This window comes from Ovis canadensis, chromosome 20 (genome assembly GCF_042477335.2).
Source record: "Ovis canadensis isolate MfBH-ARS-UI-01 breed Bighorn chromosome 20, ARS-UI_OviCan_v2, whole genome shotgun sequence".
NCBI classification, from domain to species: Eukaryota; Metazoa; Chordata; class Mammalia; order Artiodactyla; family Bovidae; genus Ovis; species Ovis canadensis.
Genome location: NC_091264.1, coordinates 64,668,573 through 64,696,195, shown reverse-complemented (window position 1 = coordinate 64,696,195; position 27,623 = coordinate 64,668,573). Strand labels below are relative to the sequence as shown.

Below are 27,623 nucleotides of genomic sequence, written 5' to 3'. Positions count from 1 at the left end.
ACTTTCACTTCTTCTTTGCACAGATCACTCCCCAGGGTGAGAACACACTTCCTAAAGGACAGCGAGTGCTGGGGCGGCTGGCCGGGCAGTGTGTGGTGTCCCCTGGCCCCGGGGCAGGGACAAGAGCCACGTGATAAACAGATTAGAGGAGAGCAATGTGTTTTATTTCATGAAAATAGATTTAAAAACAGACTGTGTAAAATTAGGATTCTCAATAATTTACTATTATTTACACAAGCAAATTCTGGTCATTAGTAGACTCTGGGAGGAGATGAACACGCAGAACCCAGACCCTCCCCGAGGGCAGCCGGGGACCCGCCAGGGACACTTGGTGACCTCCCGGTTCCCGTCTTCTCAGGCTGACGTGGTGGCTGTATCGCTGCAAGCTTGGTGACAGGCAGGGGAATGGCCCCCGGCCGCCCGGGGCCCCAGCGTCCTCACCCCTCGCAGGAGGCCGGGTGGGCTCCATCCTCTCTGTGTCCCCCACGTGGGCACCGGTCAGCGGGTCCCCCATGCCCGCAGCCGATACCCCACTCACGACCAATGTTCCGCCAACACCCCTCGGCTGACAGGAAGCCCATGGCTCCTGGGAAGAAGGTAGGAGGCAGGACTGGAAGCTGCACATTCTGGTTCTGGGAAACCTGGGTGAGAGAACACCCCCCGTGTCGTCCAGAACCCGGGGACCCAGCAAGGTCTCACTTGAAACGTCCTGTGCGCTGGTCCAGGGAGGGCGCGTGGGGATGGCTGGCTGGGTGTCCAGTCCTGGCCCGGGCCGTCTCGCAGGCACTTGTGGTCCGCCCAGGCTGGAGGGAGCAAGTCCTGGGCGGGCTGGGGGCGGCGCCCGGGGGCCTCAGTCCAGAATGTCCGTCTCGAAGGGCGCCAGGTGGTAGTAGGACAGGTTGGTGACGTAGGCCGCTGGGTCGTCCCCGTCCCCCAGCTCGGCGGGGAGTTCGCCCCCGCCCTCAAACCTGCGCGAGGAGGCGGGCCGTGAGGCTGGGCGGGCGCCTGACCCCCCGAGCACCCCAGGCGGGGAAGGGCTGCCCGCGGAGTGCAGGCTTCCAGCCCGTGAGCACAGACAGGGCAGAACCCGCGAACCCAGCTGGGCCCTGCCAGCGACAATCAGTCCACTTACAGGTGCTCCGTGGGGTCCACAGCCCCGAGCTGGTCTTTGCCGTTTGGAATACTGTGGTCAATAACGATCGTTTCCGTATTTGCTAAACAGAATCCATTGGACCTCATGATTTCTGAAAATGAGAGCAATGGGGGAGGTAATTCACAAGGGGGTCAGGGTTTGAAGTTCTGACATTTGGGGCTCACGCATCTCCTCTCGTCCTCCTCCTCCGGCTGACACTTCCTGGACTGCGTGCCCAGCCCTTCCCTCAGCAGACCACAAACCCCAAGAACAGGCACCGGGGGCTGGGGTTGGGGGGCATTATCAGGGCGGCAGCTGCCTGAACGCTGGCTGGCCCCCAACTGCCAACCCTGGTCAGCAAGCCCCATGCTCAGGCCTTCCACCTACCTCACTTTAAAAACGTGCTTAAAAACACTCCAGATTCCTGCTTTCCCAAGGCACCACCGTCTTCCACGCAGGCCCTGACACACGTGGACAGCTCACAGCAGCATTCTCTGTCCCGGTCAGGCCACAGGACGCCCCGTGCTGCCATCTCGGCGGGCGTCTGATGCCCTGGTTGTCTGGGGCACCGTTTCCTTTTATTTCTTATACCATAACCATCATTTAGATTATTTTATCCCCATGGACAGATCTGCTCGTTTTAAACAAGTGAGACTGTAACTTCGTGTCTGCTTGTAATCGTTACAGGTATTTTAGGTACTCGCAGCTCAGTTTTCTCAGCTCCTCTCCGTAGGAAGACACTTAGGGAAACCACGCAAAAAGAAGGCAGGAAACTAGGCTTCCTTCTCCCGCTCCCAGGACCAAATGACTGTCCATCAGACAGATTTGCCAAGTAATGGCTGAAACTTCCTCCAACTTTCTGGAGAAGGGACAGCGCACATCTCAGTGGCCCTTCCTGGTGGGCCGTTGGACCTGCCCCCCGTGAGCGGCACCAACAAGCGCCTTGTCCTCGACCTCCTCTCCCGGTGGAGCCCCCCCAGACCCCACCGCCTGAGAAAGCTCGTGAGTCAGAAGAAGGAGCCGAAAACCAGAAAGAAGTCGGTGACTGTAACCACCAAGGTCAAGGGCACCACCGGGTGCAAAGAGGAGGCTGACAAGTGCCTGAGTGGGCAGAGAGACCCACAGGGGACGGCTCCTGACAGCGGGGGCCAGACCCCCAACCTCACAGCTCGAAACGTGGGACAGCACAGAGCCACTCTTTCTTTTAAATTAAAAAACAATTGTTGGGGCCGCATCGTGCAGCACATGGAATCTTAGTTCCCTGACTAGATTGACCCCAGCCCCCCTGCCTTGGGAGTATGGATCTTAACCACTGGACCACCGGGGAGCCCGCAGGACCACCTTCTTTTCTGCTTTTATTAACTGACTCAAATCTGCCCCAGGAAGCATGTAAAACCTCAGCGACCTCAGCACAGCCAGCTGACAACTCCAAATCCTCTCTCCCACCCCTCTCCAGGGGAACTGGGGGGGAAGATCCTACAAGCGAAAACAGCCAGCTGACAACTCCGAATCCTCTCTCCCACCCCTCTCCAGGGGAACTGGGGGGGGGAAGATCCTACAAGTGGAAACAAACATGAGTGCTGCGAATAGCCACCTCACATAGGAATCTCCCGGTCTTTATTAGATGTGAGAGTTGCTGTTCTGGAACACGGAATCTAGAAAGTGGAGCCAGACCCCCGAACACGTTGGTTGCAGACCATTCCTTAATGTCGGCGAAGAGAAGCCAGCTGGGCCTCCAGGGAACTCCAGGTCTACCACTTAAGCCTGTGAAGGAGGTTACTCTTTGCTGTTTTTTAGCCTGTCAAATAGGAGAAGGCAACGGCAACCCACTCCAGTACTCTTGCCTGGAAAATCCCATGGACGGAGGAGTCTGGTGGGCTGCCGTCTATGGGGTCGCACAGAGTCAGACACGACTGAAGCGACTTAGCAGCAGCAGCAGAAGCCTGTAAAATGGGAATAACAGTGTCTATCCTAAGGGGCACTTTTGGGGGGGACGTTAAATGAGATAGTTTTTATAAAGACTCTAACAAACGCTGGTGAAAATTAAGGCTGAGACTGTACAAATGCCTGGCTAATAAAAAGTTCGGAGAAGGCAATGGCACCCCACTCCAGTACTTTTGCCTGGAAAATCCCATGGACAGAGGAGCCTGGTAGGCTGCAGTCCATGGCGTCACTGAGGGTCGGACGCGACAAAGCGACTTCACTTTCACTTTTCACTTTCATGCATTGGAGAAGGAAATGGCAACCCACTCCAGTGTTCTTGCCTGGAGAATCCCAAGGACGGGGGAGCCTGGTGGGCTGCCGTCTATGGGGTCGCACAGAGTCGGACACGACTGAAGTGACTTAGTAGTAATAAAAAGTTAAATTATATTTCCAGCCTTCCCAAACCTGAATACTCTGGGTTTTGTGGCTGATATCAGTTCAAAGGTGTATGCTTCCTTTTAAGCTGCACAGCTTTCTTAGAGTTGGTAACAAGCTTTTAGATTAACATCGTGTGAAGAATGTTTCCATCCACTCAAAGCCTCGCCGAAGAGGCCAGAGCTCTTGCCACAACCAAGGCCCCGGGAGGCGGCTGGTCCTTAAGCCACGAGCGCCTGGCGCCACCTAGTGGAGGCCTGGCCCCCAGCCGGTCAGCCTGGAGGCCTGAGTGAGCCGAGGCAGGGCTGCCCCCCAGGCGGCGGCGCCTCCCGAGAGGCCACGTCAGAGAAGTCTGGGAGGAAAGGTGGTGAGCGCGGGCCAGGGCCCTTTCAGGAGCGAGGGGAATTTAGCAGGACCGGAGTGGACGTGCATGGGCGGGCTTGCGGGAGAGAGGAGACAGGCCCGGCGGGGAGGAGGCTGAAGGCCTGTTCCGAGCAGGGCTCCGCAGTGACGGGGGAGACCCGGCCGGGCCACATCCTGACCTGCCTAGGACCACAGGAAATCAACAAATCAATGAGCCAGGAAGTCAGATCCGGGGTGGCCCACGTGGGTACTGACGACGTGTCCTGGGGGGAGGCCCGGCCTGGGGATCCCCGAGTCTGTGCACACCCCCAACACGGGCCGAGACTGGGAGCAGGGCGGCTCTCGGCAGCCAGGACCTCAGGGGCTGGCGGCGCTGCCGTAAAGAACCGTGTTATGGAAAGGACTCCTGAACTGACCCTCCTCTCGTCTGGATACGTCCAGTTCTCCACTCAGTGAATGACGAAGGTACATCTTACCTCCGGTGGGAGCACCCTCCCCGTCCCCCCAGGGCGTGGTCCCACAGGACCTCGCCCGGGCCCAGACAAGTTCCTGGGCTCCCGGGACAGACCTCTCCCTACAAAACGCTCCTCAGAGCCTCGCCTGCAGCACCGAGGAGAGAGTCTAGCGCCACAGTGACGTGCGAAGCCTGGATTAGAGGAAGCTGCCAGTGGGCTGAGCCCCGGCTCCCCCTCGCTCCCCTGAGACCTGCAGGACAGCTGGCCATCTCCTCCCGCTGCTGACTTTTGCCAGAAGGCGCGGCCCAAGGCCCACACTGAGGAGCTACACGCCGGGTGTCCCTTTCTGTCCCACCTGCCCTAAAGCCCAAGGCAAAGGCAATGCCGCGCAAGCTGAACTCGTATTTTTGCGCTTGGTGATGGATTCCAGCCATTCGCTTCAAGACGCCTCACTAATGCTTTCCTCATAGACCATTTCTTTTTTAAAAGTAAGTTCCGACTTATACACCTTTGGAAGCAGGCAGCGGGCAAGCAGCAGGCCAGCAGGGAGACGCGCACCGTTTCACAAGATCTGGAAGCAGCCCCTCCCCTCCGCTTCTGTCCTTCTTCGGCCCCGAGGGGGGCAGGCGTGCCCAGCACGTGGACAGGGGCTGGGAAGGTCTCCAGGACCCTCGGCCGCGCTGCGCCCACACCACCCCGCGCTTCCCCCGCGCTCTCACCTGAGATCTTCACCGGACTCTGAAAGCTGGGCTGGATCTTATGCACGTTGTCATTCTTTAACACCTGATCCAGGGGCGATCTTTCGAAGAAGGTGAGCACGACTTCTGACCTGGAGTACTGGGGAGAAGCATGTTCCTTCCTACACGTTCCTCCTGCTGGCGGGATGGCCTGGGCCACGTCCCCGCGCCCCGATCAGGGGCTCGGGGAGCTTGGGGGGCTCGGGGCCCAGGGAAGGCAGGATGGGGACCGTGGGAACAATGCAGGCCAGGTCTGCGCCGGCGTTTCACACATCCCCCTCACTTTCCAGTAAACTGTGAGCCCCTGCTTCCGCATCTTCCCAGGGGGAGAAAACACTGGAGCTCCCAGAGCCCAAGGAGGCGCCCTCTCCTTGGCTCCTGGCCCCGCCCCGCCTCTGATGCCTCCAGGAGGGCGCCTGCCACCCACCGGCCCACCCGGCGCCCTGCCCTGCCCTCCCGCCCACACCCCCACCTTGCGAGGCATGCTAATGATGGCCTTGAGAAGCTTCCCCACCTCGTTAAGCCTGGTCTCCATGTCACCCACCCAGCGCCCTGCCCTCCCGCCCGCACCCCCACCTTGCGCGGCATGCTGATGATGGCCTTGAGAAGCTTCTCCACCTCGTTGAGCCTGGTCTCAATGTCATGGGCCTCCTTGATGGCGACCAGTCCTGGGGTCGAAGCAGAAAGGCCTCCATCAGAGGAGCAGACCAGGACATGGGCTCCCAAATTAAACACAGGCCAACAGGCCGCCCGCAGTGGGGACACCACCCTGGGGTCGCCCTCCACAGAAGGGCACTCAGCCTCGCATGGGCCCAGTCCTGCCCTGGGAGCCTGGTCCTCAGCCCCAGTCTGGGTCTCAACGACCCAAAGATGAAGGCATGTGCTGAAGAGGGGCCATCTGAAATCCACAGAGGCCCCAAAGGCCTCTCCGAGTGGGACAGGCAGGCCAGCTCCATCCACACCCTGCACAGCGGGCAGGGCCAGACCCTGGCCCCGCCAGTGTGTGTGATGGCTGCCGCCAGGGAAGCTGCCCCTCCCCGCCCCCAGTGACACAGCTAAGGCGACCACAGGGCCTTTGGAAATGGAGCCTGTACTAGAGAAGTCATTTAGATGTGGGGTTAGAAGGGAAAAACCAGATCTTTACTCAGAGAAAACCAGCATGGGCATGACTCATGGCACCTTCCGGGAACCTGAGCTTTTACCCCTCATTCCAGCTACCAGACATCCTGACTGGCTACTAGAAAGCACAGTGTTTTGTCTTTAAAATACGAGAGCTAACAGGCGGGAGGAGAATGGGACGACAGAGGATGAGGTGGCTGGAGGGCATCACTGACTCGATGGACATGAGTTTGAGTGAACTCTGGGAGTTGGTGATGGACAGGGAGGCCTGGCGTGCTGCGGTCCATGGGGTCACAAAGAGTTGGACACGACTGAGCAGCTGAACTGAACAGCACAGAGAGCTGGGGTGCGTTTCCGTCTCCCCGTGAGCCGTGCAGAGCGCCGACTTTCCCATGACCGGCCCTTCACATCAGCTTCCCAGGAGCAACACGGATTCCCAGGACATTTCACGTGACCCGGGACCCAAACCACAGAGGCTGGCATCCCAGAACTACTTTCAGTCACTGAATCTCAGTTTTCAGAAGTCCTGGTTTTGTTAGATAGGAGAATGGTTGTTCATTTTGCAGGCAACTCACTAGATCCACATTGAGATAAAATTAACTTCCTAAACTGCCTGACTGAAATCCAGAGGCCCCTCGCATCAGCCGGAGTCGAGGATGTCCAGCCAAGGTCAGGAGCTGGTCCCTGAACTTCCTGGAGACAGACCAGTGCCCCTTCAGCTGCTGACCCGGGGTCTTCCCCGCAGTGGCCTGTCTGGTCCTGACAAGCGCTCTCGGCCACGCGGGCCCAGGCAGCTGGCCGCAGACCCCAGACTCCGGTCCACACACCCTGCGCTGCCCGCCACGTGGTGCCCCAGCCGTTGGCAGAGAGACGGGGTTGAGCCACCCCTCTCTCCCAGGCTGCCCGCCCCACCGCCGCCTGGCAGGCTGGGGGCAGGAGGAAGGGAAGAAGCTACACCCGGGGCAGAGTCTCAGGGTCTCAGGACACATCCTCCCAGGCCTGCGTGCTTGTTTAGAAGTACACACACGGGGGGAGGGAAAGATGGCGGAGGAATAGGACGGGAAGACCACTTCCTCCCTCACAAATTCCTCAAAAGAACATTTCAACGCCGAGCAAAACAACTTTTGTAGGCTGGCAGAGGACATCAGGCAACCAGAAAACCAGACCGTTGTCTTCAAAAACAGGTAGGAAAAAATATAAAAGACGAGAAAGGAGACAAAGGAGGTGGGGAGGGAGCTCCGTCCCGGGAAGGGAAGCCCGTCCCGGGAAGGGAATTTTAAGAAGAGAGGTTTCCAAACACCAGGAAACACTCTCCCTGCCGAGTCTGTGGCGAGCCTTGGAAACACAGAGGGCAACATAACAGGAAGGAAAAATAGATAAATAATTAAAACCAAGAGATTACAAGCCCACCAGTAACTCCCCCAGCGGAAAAGCAGCACAGACGCCTGCATCCGCCATTGGGAAGTGGGGGCAGGGCAGGGGCGCGCGGGAGGCGCGGGCTGCAGAGCTTTGCAAGAATCGGGCAGGAACGCGCCACGCGCAACCAGAACTATCTAACTGGGGCTAGCAACCCAGACTGTGGGATAGCTACCACGCGAAAAGCTCGAACATAAGACACCGCCAGGACCCAGCACAGAACAAAGGACGGAGCGGAAAAAGCCGGCTGCAGACCATCCCCCGCCGGGGACAGGCAGCCAGAGCCGTAAGGTCTGGAAAGGGGCAATTGCAGACCCGGAGAGACTTTACGTACCTAACTGCAAGCAGGCTCCTTTGCTAAGACTTCTGGGGGTGCTGGACAGTCACAGTCTGCCTCACGGGGTGCGCCAGCAGTCCACCCAGAAAGCTGAGCAGCAGCAGCAGAAAAGGTGACAAGCCGCGGCGATCGCGCTCGCCAAACTCCTGAGCTACTCGGACCTGGGAAGGGCACAAAGCGCAGTCCCAGCCGAATTTGTGCCTCTGAGGGCTGCCTGAGCGCCGAACCTGAGCGGCTTGGACCGGGGAAGTGCACGCAGCCTAGGGCCGGCCCCAGACGGTTCCCGGCTGAGCATCGTAGAGCCGGAGCGGTTTGTGCCGCGAGAAAGGACAGGTCAAGCAGGGCTGAGATACTGTGTGCACACGATAGTGCTATTTGTTTGCAGCATCCCCCCTCCCCACAGCGCGACTGAACTAGTGAGCCTAAAAAACCAGCAAACAGAAGTTAAACAGAGGGAACCGCCTTGGAAGTGATCCCACACGGCCCATAACATCAGAGAAGGGCCAGATACATTTTTACTATTTTTAAAATCATTCCTTTTTTTTTTTTGCTTTTTTGTTTTTCTTCTTTTTTCTTTTTTTTTTCTAACTTTTTTAAATTGTTAAGTCTTCTATTTCTCCTCTAATTTTTATTTCTATAACCTATTATTACTATTTAAAAAAAAAAGACTTTTTTTTTTTTAAGGCAAACACCATATATACTCTTTGGATGGTTGTTGGTGTTTTTTTGTTTTTGTTTGTTTGTTTGTTTGTTTTTTAATAATTCTTTTTTTTTCTTTCTTCCTTTTTCCTTCTGCTTTTCTTTAATATTGTATCTTTGAAAATCCAACCTCTACTCTAGATTTTTAATCTTTGCTCTTAGGTTTTTGTTGTCAATTTTGTACATTTAAAAACCCAAACTTCACTACCCAAGTTTACCTGAGAGCGAGATTACTGGCTTGACCACTCTCTCCTCCTCTGGACTCTCCTTTTTCTCCACCAGGTGGCCTCTGTCTCTTTTCTCCCCCATCTCTTCTCTATCCAACTCTGTGAATCTCTGTGTGTTCCAGACGGTAGAGAACACCTAAGGAACTGGTTACTGGCAGGATTTGTCTCTCTCCTACTCATTCCTCTCTCTTATCCTCCTGGTCACCTCTGTCTACTTCCTCCCTCTCCTCTTCCACGTATAACTCTGTAAATACCTCTGAGCGGTCCAGACTATAGAGCGCACATAAGGAAGTGACTACTGGCTAGCTTGCTCTCTCCTCTTTTGATCTCACCGCATCTCATCCAGTTACCTCTAACTACCCCCTCCATCTTCTCTTCTCCTTGTAACTCAGTGAACCTCTCTGAGTGTCCCTCAATGTGGAGAAACTTTTCATCTTTAACCTAGATGTTTTATCATCAGTGCTGTATAGATGGAGAAGTCTAGAGGCTACTGTAAAAATAAAACTGAAAACCAGAAGCAGGAGGCTTAAATCCAAAGCCTGAAAACATTAGAGAACTCTTGAATTCAGGGAACATTAAGCAATAGGAGCTCATCAAATGCCTTCATACCTACACCGAAACCAAGCTCCACCCAAGGGCCAACAAGTTCCAAAACAAGACATACCACGCAAATTCTCCAGCAACACAGGAACACTCCCCTGAGCTTCAATATACAGGCAGCTCAAAATTATCCCCAAACCTTTGATGTCTCATAACCCATTACGGGTCACTCCACTGCACTCCAGAGAGAAGAAACCCAGCTCCACCCACCAAAACTCCAACACAAGCCTCCCTAACCAGGAAACCTTGACAAGCCACTGATAGAACCCCACCCAAAGTGAGGAAGCTCCATAATAAAGAGAACTCCACAAATTACCAGAATATAAAAAGGCCACCCCAAACGCAGCAATATAACCAAGATGAAGAGACAGAGGAATACTCAGCAGGTAAAGGAACAGGAGAGTTGCCCACCAAACCAAACAAAAGAGGAAGAAGTAGGGAATCTACCGGAGAAGGAATTCCGAATATTGATAGTGAAAATGATCCAAAATCTTGAAATCAAAATGGAATCACAGATAAATAGCCTAGAGACAAGGATTGAGAAGATGCAAGAAAGGTTTAACAAGGACCTAGAAGAAATAAAAAAGAGTCAAAATATAATGAATAATGCAATAAATGAGATCAGAAACACTCTGGAGGCAACAAATAGTAGAATAACGGAGGCAGAAGATAGGATTAGTGAAATAGAAGATAGAATGGTAGAAATAAATGAATCAGAGAGCAAACAAGAAAAACGAATTAAAAGAAACGAGGACAATCTCAGAGACCTCCAGGACAATATGAAACGCTCCAACATTCGAATTATAGGAGTCCCAGAAGAAGAAGACAGAAAGAAAGATCATGAGAAAATCCTTGAGGAGATAATAGTTGAAAACTTCCCTAAAATGGGGAAGGAAATAATCACCCAAGTCCAAGAAACACAGAGAGTTCCAAATAGGATAAACCCAAGGCGAAACACCCCAAGACACATATTAATCAAATTAACAAAGATCAAACACAAAGAACAAATATTAAAAGCAGCAAGGGAAAAACAACAAATAACACACAAGGGGATTCCCATAAGGATAACAGCTGATCTTTCAATAGAAACTCTTCAGGCCAGGAGGGAATGGCAAGACATACTTAAAGTGATGAAAGATAATAACCTACAGCCCAGATTACTGTACCCAGCAAGGATCTCATTCAAATACAAAGGAGAAATCAAAAGCTTTACAGACAAGCAAAAGCTGAGAGAATTCAGCACCACCAAACCAGCTCTCCAACAAATTCTAAAGGATATTCTCTAGACAGGAAACATGAAAAGGGTGTATAAACCCGAACCCAAAACAATAAAGTAAATGGTAACGGGATCATACTTAGCAATAATTACCTTAAACGTAAATGGGTTGAACGCCCCAACCAAAAGACAAAGACTGGCCGAATGGATACAAAAACAAGACCCCTCTATATGCTGCTTACAAGAGACCCACCTCAAAACAAGGGACACATACAGACTGAAAGTGAAGGGCTGGAAAAAGATATACCACGCAAATAGAGACCAAAAGAAAGCAGGAGTGGCAATACTCATATCCGATAAAATAGACTTTAAAACAAAGGCTGTGAAAAGAGACAAAGAAGGCCACTACATAATGATCAAAGGAACAATCCAAGAAGAAGATATAACAATTATAAATATATATGCACCCAATATAGGAGCACTGCAATATGTAAGACAAATGCTAACAAGTATGAAAGGGGAAATCAACAATAACACAATAATAGTGGGAGACTTTAATACCCCACTCACACCTATAGACAGATCAACTAAACAGAAAATTAACAAAGAAACGCAAACTTTAAATGATACATTAGATCAGTTAGACCTAATTGATATCTATAGGACATTTCACCCCAAAACAATGAATTTCACCTTTTTTTTTAAGTGCTCATGGAACCTTCTCCAGGATAGATCACATCCTGGGCCATAAATCTAAACTTGATAAATTCAAAAAAATCGAAATCATTCCAAGCATCTTTTCTGACCATAATGCATTAAGATTAGATCTCAATTACAGGAGAAAAACTATTAAAAATTCCAACATATGGAGGCTGAACAACACACTTCTGAATAACCAACAAATCACAGAAGAAATCAAAAAAGAAATCAAAATATGCATAGAAACTAATGAAAATGAAAACACAACAACCCAAAACCTGTGGGACACTATAAAAGCAGTGCTAAGAGGAAAGTTCATAGCAATACAGGCATACCTCAAGAAACAAGAAAAAACTCAAATAAATAACCTAACTCTACAACTAAAGCAACTAGAAAAGGAAGAATTGGAGAACCCCAGAGTTAGGAGAAGGAAAGAAATCTTGAAAATTAGGGCAGAAATAAATGCAAAAGAAACAAAAGAGACCATAGCAAAAATCAACAAAGCCAAAAGCTGGTTCTTTGAAAGGATAAATAAAATTGACAAACCATTAGCCAGAGTCATCAAGAAGCAAAGAGAGAAAAATCAAATCAATAAAATTAGAAATGAAAATGGAGAGATCACAACAGACAACACAGAAATACAAAGGATCATAAGAGACTACTATCAGCAGTTGTATGCCAACAAAATGGACAACGTGGAAGAAATGGACAAATTCTTAGAAAAGTACAATTTTCCAAAACTGAACCAGAAAGAAATAGAAAATCTTAACAGACCCATCACAAGCACGGAAATTGAAACTGTAATCAGAAATCTTCCAGCAAACAAAAGCCCAGGTCCAGACGGCTTCACAGCTGAATTCTACCAAAAATTTCGAGAAGAGCTAACACCTATCCTCCTCAAACTCTTCCAGAAAATTGCAGAGGAAGGTAAACTTCCAAACTCATTCTATGAGGCCACCATCACCCTAATACCAAAACCTGACAAAGATGTCACAAAAAAAGAAAACTACAGGCCAATATCACTGATGAACATAGATGCAAAAATCCTCAACAAAATTCTGGCAATCAGAATCCAACAACACATTAAAAAGATCATACACCATGACCAAGTGGGCTTTATCCCAGGGATGCAAGGATTCTTCAATATCTGCAAATCAATCAATGTAATTCACCACATTAACAAATTGAAAAATAAAAACCATATGATTATCTCAATAGATGCAGAGAAGGCCTTTGACAAAACTCAACATCCGTTTATGATAAAAACTCTCCAGAAAGCAGGAATAGAAGGAACATACCTCAACATAATAAAAGCTATATATGACAAACCCACAGCAAACATTATCCTCAATGGTGAAAAATTGAAAGCATTTCCCCCTAAAGTCAGGAACAAGACAAGGGTGTCCACTTTCACTGCTACTATTCAACATAGTTCTGGAAGTTTGGGCCGCAGCAATCAGAGCAGAAAAAGAAATAAAAGGAATCCAAATTGGAAAAGAAGAAGTAAAACTCTCACTGTTTGCAGATGACATGATCCTCTACATGGAAAACCCTAAAGACTCCACCAGAAAATTACTAGAGCTAATCAATGAATATAGTAAAGTTGCAGGATATAAAATCAACACACAGAAATCCCTTGCATTCCTATACACGAATAATGAGAAAGTAGAAAAAGAAATTAAGGAAACAATTCCATTAACCATTGCAACGAAAAGAATAAAATACTTAGGAATATATCTACCTAAAGAAACTAAAGACCTATATATAGAAAACTATAAAACACTGATGAAAGAAATCAAAGAGGACACTAATAGATGGAGAAATATACCATGTTCATGGATCGGAAGAATCAATATAGTGAAAATGAGTATACTACCCAAAGCAATTTACAAATTCAATGCAATCCCTATCAAGCTACCAGCCACATTTTTCACAGAACTAGAACAAATAATTTCAAGCTTTGTATGGAAATACAAAAAACCTCGAATAGCCAAAGCAATCTTGAGAAAGAAGAATGGAACTGGAGGAATCAACTTGCCTGACTTCAGGCTCTACTACAAAGCCACAGTCATCAAGACAGTATGGTACTGGCACAAAGACAGACATATAGATCAATGGAACAAAATAGAAAGCCCAGAGATAAATCCACACACATATGGACACCTTATCTTTGACAAAGGAGGCAAGAATATACAATGGAGTAAAGACAATCTCTTTAACAAGTGGTGCTGGGAAAACTGGTCAACCACTTGTAAAAGAATGAAACTAGATCACTTTCTAACACCGCACACAAAAATAAACTCAAAATGGATTAAAGATCTAAATGTAAGATCAGAAACTATAAAACTCCTAGAGGAGAACATAGGCAAAACACTCTCAGACATAAATCACAGCAGGATCCTCTATGATCCACCTCCCAGAATTCTGGAAATAAAAGCAAAAATAAACAAATGGGATCTAATTAAACTTAAAAGCTTCTGCACAACAAAGGAAAATATAAGCAAGGTGAAAAGACAGCCTTCTGAATGGGAGAAAATAATAGCAAATGAAGCAACTGACAAACAACTAATCTCAAAAATATACAAGCAACTTATGCAGCTCAATTCCAGAAAAATAAACGACCCAATCAAAAAATGGGCCAAAGAACTAAATAGACATTTCTCCAAAGACATACGGATGGCTAACAAACACATGAAAAGATGCTCAACATCACTCATTATTAGAGAAATGCAAATCAAAACCACAATGAGGTACCACTTCACACCAGTCAGAATGTCTGCGATCCAAAAATCTGCAAGCAATAAATGCTGGAGATGGTGTGGAGAAAAGGGAACCCTCCTACACTGTTGGTGGGAATGCAAACTAGTACAGCCACTATGGAGAACAGTGTGGAGATTCCTTAAAAAATTGCAAATAGAACTACCTTATGACCCAGCAATCCCACTGCTGGGCATACACACCGAGGAAACCAGAATTGAAAGAAACACATGTACCCCAATGCTCATCGCAGCACTGTTTATAATAGCCAGGACATGGAAACAACCTAGATGTCCATCAGCAGATGAATGGATAAGAAAGCTGTGGTACATATACACAATGGAGTATTACTCAGCCGTAAAAAAGAATTCATTTGAGTCAGTTCTGATGAGATGGATGAAACTGGAGCCGATTATACAGAGTGAAGTAAGCCAGAAAGAAAAACACCAATACAGTATACTAACACATATATATGGAATTTAGGAAGATGGCAATGACGACCCTGTATGCAAGACAGGGAAAGAGACACAGATGTGTATAACGGACTTTTGGACTCAGAGGGAGAGGGAGAGGGTGGGATGATTTGGGAGAATGGCATTCTAACATGTATACTATCATGTAAGAATTAAATCTCCAGTCTATGTCTGAAAAAAAAAAAAGAAGTACACACACACACACACACACCCCACACACAGCTCCATCTTGCTCCTGCTGTGGACAAGTCTATGGAGGGAAAGAGGGATACTGCAAAAATCCTCTGAAAAGCTTTTAGAGAGGACAGTTGTAGAAATCATCCCCACGAGGTGCTTCTTTGTTCTTAGAAAAGAAAACCATCACATTTCAGTTTTTATGACACCTAGAAAACTGCTGTTAAATCACTCAGGTTCACGACACGGTCGTCGTGTTTTTATATTCTGTAAGGACAAAGGTCCGTCTAGTCAAGGCTACGGTTTTTCCTGTGGTCTTGTATGGATGTGAGAGTTGGACTGTGAAGAAGGCTGAGCCCCGAAGAATTGATTCTTTTGAACTGTGGTGTTGGAGAAGACTCTTGAGAGTCCCTTGGACTGCAAGGAGATCCAACCAGTCCATTCTGAAGGAGATCAGCCCTGGGATTTCTTTGGAAGGAATGATGCTAAAGCTGAAACTCCAGTACTTTGGCCACCTCATGAGAAGAGCTGACTCATTGGAAAAGACTCTGATGCTGAGAGGGATTGGGGACAGGAGGAGAAGGGGACGACTGAGGATGAGATGGCTGGATGGCATCACCAACTCGATGGACGTGAGTCTGAGTGAACACTGGGAGTTGGTGATGGACAGGGAGGCCTGGCGTGCTGCGATTCATGGGGTCGCAAAGAGTCGGACACGACTGAGCGACTGAACTGAACTGAAGGACAGTACAGGAAGATTAGCCTTGAGTATGGCCAACGCACACAGCACATTTATTCCCACTTTCCAGGACGTAAAGCCCACCGTTGGGTTTATAACCAAGGGTGCCACTGAGTCAATACACACACTCTGGTCTCCACTGACCTTCCCTTAGGGCTCCAGCATCAGAACGCAGCGCGCAGGATGCCCAGGGCAATGGGCGCTTCCGACACAGCAAGTAACGCGGGAGCGTGGACAGACACACTAGAGACTATCCACTGTTTATCTGACATTCAGACTTACTGGGTACCCTGTAGCTTTATGTTGCTGGTGACCTGTTTCCAGAAGGAAGCAGAGAAAGGCAACAAGTGCCTCATCAGACTTCCAGTAACACATCAGCGTTCCAGCTCGGGGCGCAGACCCTGGGGACCCTCCCCCGCTCGCTTCATCAGCTCGGGCCCTGTGACCCCACGCCCTCATTCTCAGTAGGACCCTGTGGTTCTTGCCCCACCCCATGTCCTCAGCCTGAATTCTGTCTGTGGGAAAACTTTCGCCAATGGATAAGTTTAATCAGAGAAGTGAGAACAAGCAGGGAAAAGAAAGGAAAACAGCCAAAGGAACCTACGTAATAACGAGAGTCAGTAAGCGTGGTTGAGGAGCTTCCGCTTCTTCTCGAGAGCCACAGACAGCACTCGGAGGCACCGCCTGTGAGCTGCCTTAGAGACACGGAAACCCCCGCCGGGGGGGAGTGCACATAGTGGCCGGGCTGCAGCAGTGACGTGTGTGTGTGTGTGTGTGTGTGTGTGTGTGCGCGTGTGCTCAGCCTCAGCCGCGTCCGACTCCCTGTGACCCCACGGACTGTAGCCCACCAGGCTCCTCTGTCCATGGGATTCTCCAGGCAAGAACAGTGGGGTGGGTTGCCATGCCCTCCTCCAGGGGATCTTCCCAACCCAGGGACTGACCCCGCGTCTCTTACACCTCCTGCATCGGCAGACGGGTTCTTTACCACTAGCGCCACCTGGGAAGCCCCAGAGGGGAAGCCAAATGCTGCTCCAAGGAAACGAAAACACACTTCAAGACAAGAGGGGCTGAAGACATCTCAGCGGGGAAAGAAACTGCCGGCATCCCTCCAGCAAGAATGCCCAGAGACCAGCCAGGCGACTGGGACCAGCGTTCCCAGGGCAAGCCCTCCTTCCTCCGAGGGAACCCGTCCACGTGAACGGCCAGGACTCTGGCCTCTTCCCAGGGCAGGGGGGCTGTGGCCAAAGGTGGAGATTCACAAGCCATAGATTCCGCTGGGTGCCTCTGAGAGGCTGCACACACCTCCCCCACCCCGCCCCGCCGTCAGAGCCCCTGTCCCAACCTCACATCAGAGCAGGGAGGGGTCACCACCAGCCACGTGGCCTCCAAGGGCCAGGTCCTCTCCAAACTGGGGTGGGGTGGGGAGGTGGGGGATGGGGAGGTGGGGGTTGGGGGGTGAGGGGTGGGGGGGAACACAACAGGTACCTGGAGCCCGCATCACCCAGGACAGATGACGCATCGAGACCCCAGACCAAGCACACGCAGCTGGGAGCTTCCTGTTCTGCCTGCTCTGTTCTTCCTCTGTGACCGACAGCTTTGGCTTTTACTGACTGGTACCGCTCTTCCAAATGTCACTTGTTTACAGTAGGATTTTTAATTTTTTTTTTAGAAAATGTGTTGACGTACAATAATTTGGGATTATCTAGGAACGTTAGCTTTTGTATTCCAAATATTGTTGATGGAGCAAAAACTGTGGCAATCTTGTTTGACCCAGATTTACTGTCTGAGATCGCGGTTCTAAAAACTGCAGGAGGGTAAGGTGGTTTTGAATTTGCAAGGCTGGGCAGAGAAACTCCAAGGCCTCTTGATTATGGGCTGCTGTCATTCCAGGGCTAGCCAGCAGAGGGCTCCAGCAGCCCGCGAGGACCCGCCGCATCCACGTCGTCCTCGCAGGAAACTGGCTCAGAACACTTCACCTTCCCGGAAAATTGTCTCGTTTCTGATAAAGCACAGTCACTAATACAACCTCAATCTTAAAAGTTCACTCTACACAGCTTCTGATGTGAGAAATTTATCCAGACGTCACCCAAAATAGTTAACAATTTGAAACCCAAAGACTGATAACACGACTGTATGTAAATTTCAGTATGTTGATTTCACATCCTTTTGGGAGGTTAAAATTCAGGCTAGAGCAGCCAGGGGGCCCTTTCTGTCCCAGCTGGCTCAGTCTTGAGAAGCGAGGCCAGGACATGAGCTTCTGTGAGTTCCAGGGTAGGTCCTTCTACGAACACCAACACCGACGCATTCTGGGAACCCAAACTGAACACCCTGGTACAAGCGCAAAGATCAGGCTCTGAGCCGCAGACACCTGGCCCCACGTCCCACATCCCTGGCGGAGGTTCCGTGCCAGCCTCCAGGGATGGGCTCGGGGCGGAATCCAGCTGAGCGCCTGGGGCCCCTTCAGTTCTGGGTATGAACACAGATCCTTCTCGGGTCAGTTGGGAAGGCGAGTCCGTTACCCAGAGAATGCAAGTCTCTTAACTGGAGACCCACGACAGAGCCCTGGGGAAATCTGTGACGTGAACTCTCCAACCGAATCAAGCAAGACGTTGCATTTCAAAAGTCCACCCTTCACTGTCCAGAGAAGCAGACGGGCTGGACGAGCTGGGGGTGCAGGGTCACCTTGTCCTCACAAGAGATGTGCGTGCCTTAAGCTGTCGTTGCTGTTTGGTCGCTGCGTCGTGTCCGACTCTTTCGCGACCCCATGGACTGCAGTCTGCCAGGCTCCTCTGTCTATGGGATTTTCCAGCCAAGAACACTGAAGTAGGTTGCCACTTCCTTCTCCAGGTGGTTTTTTCCAACCCAGGGATCGAGTCTGCGTCTCTTGCATTGGCAGGCAGATTCTTTACCACTGAGCCACCAGGGAGTGTAACACAAATTTTGGAAACAAAGCGTTTTAAATTTTCCGGGAAAACCCTCCATGATAACTTCCTAAATATGTGTTGTCTGTATGGACAGGCAGGGTAAAAGCAGCGGGGACTCACTCAGGGAGCGCGAGCTAACCCAGGTGATTCCTCTTCATTACACTCAGCGTCCAGCCCGCAGCCTGCTCGCCCCAGGCGGACTGTGGCCTCTCACTCCAGAGGCGGGCTCCGGTCTCTGCCCTGGGCTCCCCTGCTGCACACGGGGCTCGGGAGCCGGCTGAGGGAAGACTCCTTGGCTTCTTCCCACGCCTGTGAGGTGCTCCCCTCGCACCAAGCCCTCCTTCCCCAGGCCGCCCCCTTCTCCTCCAACCGCAAGCAGAATTCCTTACTCAGCTTCACACTCAGCATGCTTAAGGAGCCACTCGCGGAGCCTTAGTTTGCCTTAAAACTCGGAAGGAATTTCAGGAATAAACGGCACCCGCCCCAGGCCCTCAAACAGGAAGCCCTGGGCTGTGTCAGGGGACGGGCACCGGGTGCCAAGACCCTGCCCCAGGCTGGCTGGGATGATGCCCACGAGACCGAGGTGACCACAGGGAGGCGTCCCCAGCGGGGCGCGGCAGGGGACTTCCCGGGAGCCTCTTTTCAGCCTGGCGACCAGGAGGGCTGGTGGAAGTCCCCGGTCACCCAGGGAAGTGAACATGAACAAAAGCGCCCACGAGAACGATTTTAGTGGGACGATGATACCAAGCCCTGGCAACGCCGAGTCCTTGCTCACGGTCCCCGACTCACCCTGCTGACAGCTGCTGGGCTGCACCGGGGCCCGGGGTCCCCATGGGGGCATCACTCCCGCAGCCCCTCCTGCAGCTCCAGGCGGAGCCCCACGGAGCGGGCACACCCAGCCCGCGTCTCAGGGTTCTGCCATCACCGCACGCCCACCTTCCCTGGCTTTGAAGGCCCCCAACCACAGGCACCTTCTGCCTCTTGGGAAAGCATGGATAAAACACACAGCGGAGCCACAGCAGGCTCACGCTATTTTACAAAGAGAAGAGGACCGCGTCCCGGGGGCCAGCCCCAGGGCAGCCGGACGCTACCAGCAGGGCCTGGTGCTGAGAGGCAGAGCCAGGCCTCCCCGTGGACGTCTGGTGGGAAGTGATCACGGCTGAGAAGCTCCAGAGCCAGCGACGGCCCTGAGCTTCTGACCACTCCTTCCCCAACTGGGAGCTGGCCCGGTTCACCTGGGCCCACAGCACAGTTAGGACCACGGGCCGCATGCCACCGACGCGGGCGGAGTGTCTGGGGCCCGGACAGGGGGCTCGGAGCGACAGCCGGGGCGGGTTCGGGAAGGAAACCGAGCATTAGGAAGGGAGCGACAGCGGCTCCCAGGAGGCGGATGTGGCTGCCTCGGGACCCGGGGGAAAGCAGAGCCCCGCAGCTGAAGCCAGGCGCCCTATATAAGGAAGAGGTTCAAAACGAGGCCTGTGAAGCAGAGAGAGCCCCCAAAACGCCCCAGAGAAGGGGAAGCGGCCCCCTCACTGGAAGAGGGGGACCCCCTGCAGGGAAGTCAGGCTGGGGGCCACACTGGGTGTGGGCAGGGCAGAACCCCAGCCCCAGTGCGGCGTCCGTTGGGTGGGAGAACGTGGCCTTCACTGCTCCGTGGCCCGGAGCCCTGCAGCCGCTGCTGTTTTCAGCCACTGTCACCAAAAAAGTAAAATCGGGGTCCTGCAGTTGGCCCCAAAATCAGACAGCGATCTCCCCCCTCGTGTGGGGAAAGCACAGAGCTCCTGCCCTGTCCGCCTGAGAGCAGGGCCTGGGAGTGAGCGCTGTCCCTGGAGCTGTCAGTGGGCAGGGGTGTCCTGGCCGGTAGGCCCACATCCGGGCCCAGCTGGCAGGTGCTGGACACCTTCCCTCCACCCCATGTCTGACAGATGGTCTGTGAGGACGCCGGCAGATCCAGGTCCCTGGGGGCAAGGGTGTACGGATGTCACCCCAGCACACACGCAGGCTCTCAAGGAGGGGCCTCACTTGGAGAAACGCTGGAAACACCGCGTTCAAAGCCAGGCCCTCTGTCAGCTCCTCCCGTCGGCATTCTGCCTCCCCTGATGCTCCCGACAGGCACGTCTGGCCTCTCAGTAAACCCCAGGCTCTCCCTCCAAGATCAGCTGTGTTTGACCACTTCCCTGGGCTTCCCCTCGTGGCTCAAAGGGTAAAGAAAGAATCTGCCTGCAATGCAGGAGTCCGGGGCTTGATCCCTGGGTCAGGAAGATCCCCTGGAGAAGGGAATGGCAACTTATTCCACTATTCCTGCCTAGAGAATCCCCATGGACAGAGGAGCCTGGTGGGCTACAGTCCACGGGGTTGCAAAGACCAGGACACGACTGAGCGACTAAATGCCACACAGATATCATCCCTGGCACCTCCCCTGGTCCTCCTCCAGCCTTTCCAGCACGGCAGCCAGACTGCCCATCCATGCAGTCCCTGCTCCCAGCTCTCCATCTCCAGCAAGAGCCTTGCACCGAGCGCAGTCTGCCCACTCCCCCCCGACACACCTGCCCTCTCACTGCTCAGGAACTGGGGTGCATGCCCGCCTCAGGGCCTTTGCACGTGTGCTGGCAGCCCCATCCCAGGCACTCACGTCCCTTTCTGCCCCTACCCCCACCGGCCCATCTGGAAGTGAACCCTTCCCTTGCCCCAACAAGTTACAGCTCCTCTCCTTCCCTCCTTGAATTCCTTTCTTCTGAACATGTACAACCATCTACCATATTTTTAACTTATCTTGATCATTACCAGATTCTTCAAACCGAGACACAGAATCACGAGGGCTAGGGTTTGTCTGTTTTGTTTTCTGCTGCGTCCTCAGCACCTAGAAGCTGCCTGGCACAGGGGAGGCGGACTGGGAGATACTTGCAGAGTGGATGCAAAGCCAAAGTGTTTGGTATTACAGCGATCAGGAACCGAAGATCACCTGACCACTTTGGAAATAGAATCTCTGGCTGCGGAGCTGACTGTATAGGGCCTGAAATGGGTGCTATTAAAAAAAAAAAAAAAAGATCAAAATAGTCCAAAAACTCCAAGGAGTCGTTGGGGAATTCTGCATGGTTGTCTTTTAAAGCATAAACCTTTCCAGACATGAGCAATGTAACAGGCAAGTGACCTTGCCACATCTGGTTAGGAAGCCCTGAGCCAGTATATTACACAGAGGAGATTTCAGCTGGAGACGTGGCCCACCTGTGTTAGAGGGTGGGAAAGCGCAGAGGGACGCCTCGGTCACCCAGAGATAATATGCACAGGAAGCAGCCCCCTTCCTCCCCTGGCAGGGGGACAAGGAAGCAAGGACATGGGCATCAGATCCGGACGCAGAGGCGCGTAAGGTCAAGATGCCAAGGAAAAGGACAGAGGAAGCAGGACAAGTCCCGAGCGCCGCCTCGCCCAGACGGAAGGCCAGGGAGGCGAGCTGGCGAGCCCCGAGCCGCCACTGCACACAGGGGTTCAGTACCTCACCGGAAACACACACGTTGCACGGACAGACGGTCAAGGCAGCACCCGCACGTGCAGAATGCAGGGACAGTACACGCGCGGCACAGAACACGCTCCCACCGCAGCTCCCCAGGGACCACGGCAGCCGCCTCCGCATCCCGAGTGCACGCCGGGTCTCAGAGGCAGGTCGGGGCCAGGGCTGCCCCGTGCCTTGGAGGTGCCCAGTCCTCCGCTGACAACAGCCACCAGCGGCCAGGACGAGATCTGAGAGCCAGACTGGCTCACAGAACTTCTGAAAAAGACAAGAGGGCCAATCTAACCCAGCCCAGAAATACGCAATAGGTTTAAACTGAGGGCCTCTGATGGGGACTTATACTGAGAAAACTTGCCATCTCAACACAACACACACTTCAGGATGCCTTTTGCGTGTATGGTTTGGACATCCAGTCCATCTTTTTATGCAAACAATAAATCTGCCTGGAAATAAAGTGAACTCTCCTTTGACCTTATGGCGATGTGTTTCACTCAGCAAACAACTTCCCTGGACCTATGAGGATTGAAGGAAGAACAAGGCCTTCCCGCAGGTGTGGCTCACTCGGATGGTGCTGGGGGCAGTGGCGTGCCTCCAAGCAGAGAACCGGGACCCAGACAGACGGTTGACGTTGCCCTTCCTCGGCCTCCGAGGCGCTGAGCCGGCCTCGCAGGAGGCCCCCCAGTCAGATGGCGGTCTCCCCACTTGCCTCGACTGTCAAGACTCTAGCCGGGAAGATGGTTCCCACAGCCCATCACGGGCCGTTAGAGAGCGTGCACACCCAACCCTGGTCCTCATCTAACTGCCCCGCACCCCATCGCATGTAATACCCCCATCTTTCTGATTTCACCCTTCAGACGCTTAAACGCAGCTATGAGATCCCTTCTGCGTCTTGGTTTCTCCCTGGTGACCACCCTCTTCCTGCCTCCCTGTGGGTGCCCACTCTGCAGAGGCACTCTCTGTGCTGACACTTCAGAAACTCGGGACTGACCCAGTGCAGCCTGCACACACAGAGCTGGGGGCGTGCGGGCGCACAGCAGGTGTGGGTGTGCATGGCAGGTGTGGGTGTGCACAATGGGAGCCTGCCTGTGCACGATGGGGGCCTGTGTGTGCAAGGCAGGTGTGTGTGCATGATGGGAGTGTGCATGTGCAAGGCAGGTGTGGGTGTGCACTATAGGGGCAGGTGTGTGTGTACTTGACGGGAGTGTGTGTACACGGCAGGTGTGTGCACAATGGGGGCGTGCGTGTGCACGGCGGGTGTGGGTGTGCATGATGGGGCAGGGGTGTGCGTGATGGGGACGTATGTGTGCAAGGTAGGTGTGTGCGTGCATGATGGGTGTGTATATGTGTGCACGACGGGGGTGCATGTATGTATGGGGGTGTGGGTGTGCACAGCGGGCCACGTGCCTCACAGTCACCCACGTTCTGCACAATGTGGGCGTGTGTGTGCACAGCAGGGGTGTGTGTATGGCGAGTCACCCGCCTCACACTCACCTGCCTTCTGCTCCGTTTCCCAGGTCCCAAAACAACTGAAGCTGTGCCCTCCTCCCGCCTGTGACCCTCGTCAGAAGCCACTGAGGGTGAGGACAGAAACCACGTCCCTGGAGGGCTTGCTGCTGCCAGACAGGGAGCACGAGCGCCAACCCTCCCGGGGAAAGTGGGCGCGGAGTCCCGCGCAGGGAAAGGGGAGGAGCCAGCCCGGAGCACCGCCGAGCGGGGTCCACTGACACTGAGACCTGGAGGCCTGGGAGAGCATGAGGGGAGGAGGGGAAGGCAGACTCTGGGCTAGCTCTCGGGGGCACCTGTTTACTTACGGCCCTCCCCGTTCCAGAGAAGATGAAAGGCATTGAATAAAGCGCTGGTCCTTCATCTAAGCTTTCCTGATTTGGGCATCCATTTCATACAGTGAAAATACACACACACCCCCAAACAGCGAGTCAAGGCAAACTGCTGCCATGCTTGGGATGTCACTGAACTCCCTCCAGAGCAGCCGTCAGCCTGAGACTCCAGGGGCAGGGCCGGCAAACTTGCCAGTGTTGGGAGACTTGCCAAGTGACGCGTCTGCCAGAAGATGTGTCATGAGAATGAGCTAATTACCCAGATAATTCACACTCAGGGCAGGGCTGTCACCAGTGGGGGTGGAGAGTATCCCAAGACCTCAGGGAGACGCCCCCGAAGGTGCCCCTGGGCTGCGTTTACAGGACGGTGCCCGCCTGCTCAGCGGGGCAGGTAGTCCCGCTTGTGGGGTGGTGAGGGGGCCCAGCCTTCCAGCCTCAACTTGAGCCTGGGCTCCTTCTCCTCCAGCCTCCTCTCCGCGGCCCACGGGCTGGCCGCGGAGAGGAAACGGGAAGCCACCCAGTCCCCGCGAGCCAGGAAAAGTCACAAGGCCTGGAGGAGGCGGCCCGGTTCATCAAACCCAAGGCGGACCCACCCCAGCGGCCCCTCCTGGGGAGAGACAGAGGCCGCGTGGCACCTCGCACTCGAGCAGTCGGCCAACCGGCCACCGGGGACAGGGGAAGCGGCCCCGCGGGGTAGGGGGTGCCGCCAGACAGGGCGCGCCCCCCGCGGGACGCTTTCCTTAACTCTCCCCAAGGCTCTCGCAGCCCCTCCGGCCGCGGTCGCAGGGGCTGGCCGGTGGCTCGCCCGTCCCGCCTGCCTCGGCCCGCACGCAGACTGCCGCCCGCCCGCCAGTGCTGTTCACCGTTCGGGGGCGGGCGGAGGTCTGAGGATCCCTGTCCCGTGCCGGGGCCGTAGGGCGGCCATCCCGGCTTAACAAGCTCCCCTGCAAGCCCGCCCTCGCACTTTACACGAGCCCACTCCTGCCTCCCAGACCTCGAGGCCCTCGGTCCCCGAGCCCCCCGAAACCCCCAGTCCCCCAGTCCCCCAGGCCGGGCCCGCGCCCACCTTGGCGCAGCGGCGCGCGCGCCAGCTCCGGCCGGTCCTCCGGGAAGGCGTCGCGGAGGCGCTGCCACAGGCGGCCCAGGTCGGCCAGGCTGCGGTGCAGATAGAGCACGCTGCGGTCCGACCACTCGGTGCGGATCTCGAAGAACTCCTCCTCGTCGCCGCGCCGGCTGACGACAAGCCGGCGGATGCCGTTCACCCAGCAGCCGCGCACGAACATGTTCACGAGCGACGTGCCCTCAAACACCGCCGAGGCCATGCCGCGGGCCGCGCATCCCCGGCCGGCAGGGGCACGCCCGCCCGGGCCGGGGTCCACCCGCGGCCGGGGTCCGCGCGGGGTCCGTCCGGGGCCGGGAGCCGTCTGCAGCCGGGATCTATTCCGGGCCAAGGTCTGTCCGGGGTCCTCCTGCGGCTGGAGTCTATCCGGGGCCGGGGTCCGTCCGAGGTCTGTCCAGAGTCGGAGCGATCCGGGATCTGTCCGGGGTCCGCCCGCGGCCGGGAGCCGTCTGCAGCCGGGATCTATCCCGGGTCGGGGTCCGTCTGAGGTCTGTCCAGAGTTGGAGCGATCAGGGGTTTCTCCGGGGTCCGGGTTCGCCCGAGGCCGGGGACGGGCCGAGGTCCTCCCTTAACCTGTCCGGAGGCCGGCTCGGTAGGGGCCCGCCCGGGGCCGGGGGCCGCGCGCTCTCGGGGGTGGCGCGGCCACAGGCTTATAAGGCGCTTCCCATCGCGGGCGGCGCGGTCCCGACGTCGAGGCCGAGGGCGCCTCCGCCGTCCCGCCTCCGGGCGGAGGGGTGGCCTGGCCGCCGCGCCCCGCGCCGCCTCCGGAGCCCGCGCCGCTGGGGCCGCGGGTCCCCAGGCCGCGGGGCGGAGCGGAAACCCGAGCGCCGGCCCCGCCTCCGCGCCCCGCCCGCCCGCCAACCCCCTCCCCGGCCCTAGCCGCCGGCCGGCCCGGAAGAGCCTGGGCCGGGCCCCGGGTGGCGACTGTTCTCGGCTCGTTTCTCCATCTTGGGAAACCCTCGGGTCAGGGGGCCACGCGCCCCACCCGACCTGGAGCAGTGGAAGCTGAACTTACGCGCGGCGGGGCGCACCGCTCCGGGGACCCGGCGCCGGGACTGTCTGGCGGGTTCCCGCCGCCCGCACGTCCTCCCCGGGCCGGGCCCGAGGCCGGAGCCGCCCGCCCCGCGTCCCCCGCGCATTCCAGCCGCGCCACTGCCCGGGCGCGGCAGGGGACAGACGACGCGGCGGGCCCGCGCCGGCCCCCAGGGCCCCCACCCCCGGACGGAGAGGGAACCGCTGCTCAGAAGCGGGCCGGGCCGGCGGTGGGACAGGGCCCCAGGGAAGAGCGGCCCCGCCTGCGCGGGGCGCGTGCTGAGCCGAGGGGTTTCGAGAGTGGCCCCGGGGCAGCTGCCGGGGGAGAACCGGGGGTCGCAGCCGCTCGCTCCGCAGGATGGTCCTCACTGGGAGGTAACTTCAAGCCAGAGTTCAAGACTCGGAAGTTAGTTCAGGCGTTGGAACTCGATTGCAGAGTGTCTTGGGCGACCTCACGTCGCCCGAGGCGGGGTGGACAGACCCAGGGCGAGGCCCTTCAGCGCTTGGCACTTCTAGAAAGTCTAAAGAAGCTCGGCAGAAACTGTGGGCACCGAAGGCCGGTTGTCGGTCGCGTGACGCAACTTGTCCGAGGGGTGTGTACCCCCCACCCCAACACACCCCCAACACACCCTTACACACCCTTACACACCCTTACACACAATCACCGACTCCGAGTTTTGCTCAGTCAGCTTTCGTCCAAGCTTTCACCCAAGTTTATCTTCACCTCCTGTTTGCCTTGTGAGCTGAGAAGAGAAGGTGTTTTCCACAGGCTGGCGGCCCCCTAAAGTGGCAGCCGCCCATCCGTGCTGGTGACTGAGGGGCTGACCGCTGAGTCCTGGTGACTGAGGGGCTGACCGTGGGGTCTGCAAGAGGTGCCAGAGGGTGGAGGTGGGAGGCTGGGCCGAGTATCCCCCCCCCCCACCACAAAGCCCCACTGAGGCCTCCCGCCGCTGTGCCCTTTCCCGCTCTGCTGCTGGGCCCGGCAGCCTCTCTGCCACCAGAGCGCAGGAGCTTTTAGGAAGTCAAGTCACCCAGTCACAGCCGACTCTTTGCAGCTTCTCTAGCCAAGAGTACTGGAGTAGGGTGCCATTTCTTTCTCCACGGGATCTTCCAGGCCCAGGCATTGAACCTCCCACATTGCGGGCAGACTCTTTACCCTCTGAGCCACCAAGGAAGCCCAGGAGCTTTTATGCATCCAGCCAAATCTTTCCTGGGAGCAATCAGGTCTTGGTTTCCCTGTTGCCTAGGAGATCTAACTTCGCGAGGCAGCCCTTCAGCTGTGCCAGACACTCTGGTCACTGAAGAGAAGGAAGCATTTTCCTGTCAGCGATGTTTGTTTAAAGAGACCTGGAACTAGAGAATAAAAATAGCAACTGCCCAGAACTTACTAATCATTACAGAAATTCTGAGTAAAGCACAGTGAGCTGCCACTTTTTAATCCATTGTTTTGATACAGATTTTTAAAAATCTATTAAGAAAAATTATCCAAAATCTGAAAATGAGACCAGAAAAACAGTGATCCTTCCAATGTCCTATCAAAGGATATTTTTCAAGCCCAAGGATTACTTCCTTTTCTAGTTGAATGTACTGTTGTCTGACGCTGCGGTTTACTATTAATGAAAGGCATACCAACCTGCAGATTCGTGCACAGAAGAGATGCAAATAATTTTTGTCCCAAAGTAGAGTTAACGTCAAAGGTTATA

General features: G+C 54.3%; 1 protein-coding gene across 1 annotated transcript; it reads right to left on the bottom strand.

Moving 5' to 3' along the window:
* Window positions 1-142: 142 nt before the first annotated feature.
* On the bottom strand, window positions 143-25,740 carry PXDC1 (PX domain containing 1). The gene is made up of 5 exons (XM_069562918.1): window positions 24,835-25,740; window positions 5,622-5,713; window positions 5,028-5,145; window positions 1,133-1,244; window positions 143-968 (listed from the first exon to the last, which is right to left on the bottom strand). The coding sequence occupies exons 1-5, from the start codon at window positions 25,088-25,090 to the stop codon at window positions 851-853; spliced, it is 696 nt and encodes a 231-aa protein (XP_069419019.1). The 5' UTR covers window positions 25,091-25,740; the 3' UTR covers window positions 143-850.
* Between the last annotated feature and the right edge of the window lie 1,883 nt (window positions 25,741-27,623).

Coding starts and splice junctions, on each gene's coding strand:
- PXDC1 (XM_069562918.1), bottom strand. CDS start 25,090: ATGGCCTCGGCGGTGTTTGAGGGCACGTCGCTCGTGAACATGTTCGTG. Junction 5,714..24,834: donor GCGCGCGCCGCTGCGCCAAG/GTGGGCGCGGGC, acceptor CTTCGACCCCAG/GACTGGTCGCCATCAAGGAG. Junction 5,146..5,621: donor TCATCAGCATGCCGCGCAAG/GTGGGGGTGCGG, acceptor GCTTCTCCCCAG/TACTCCAGGTCAGAAGTCGT.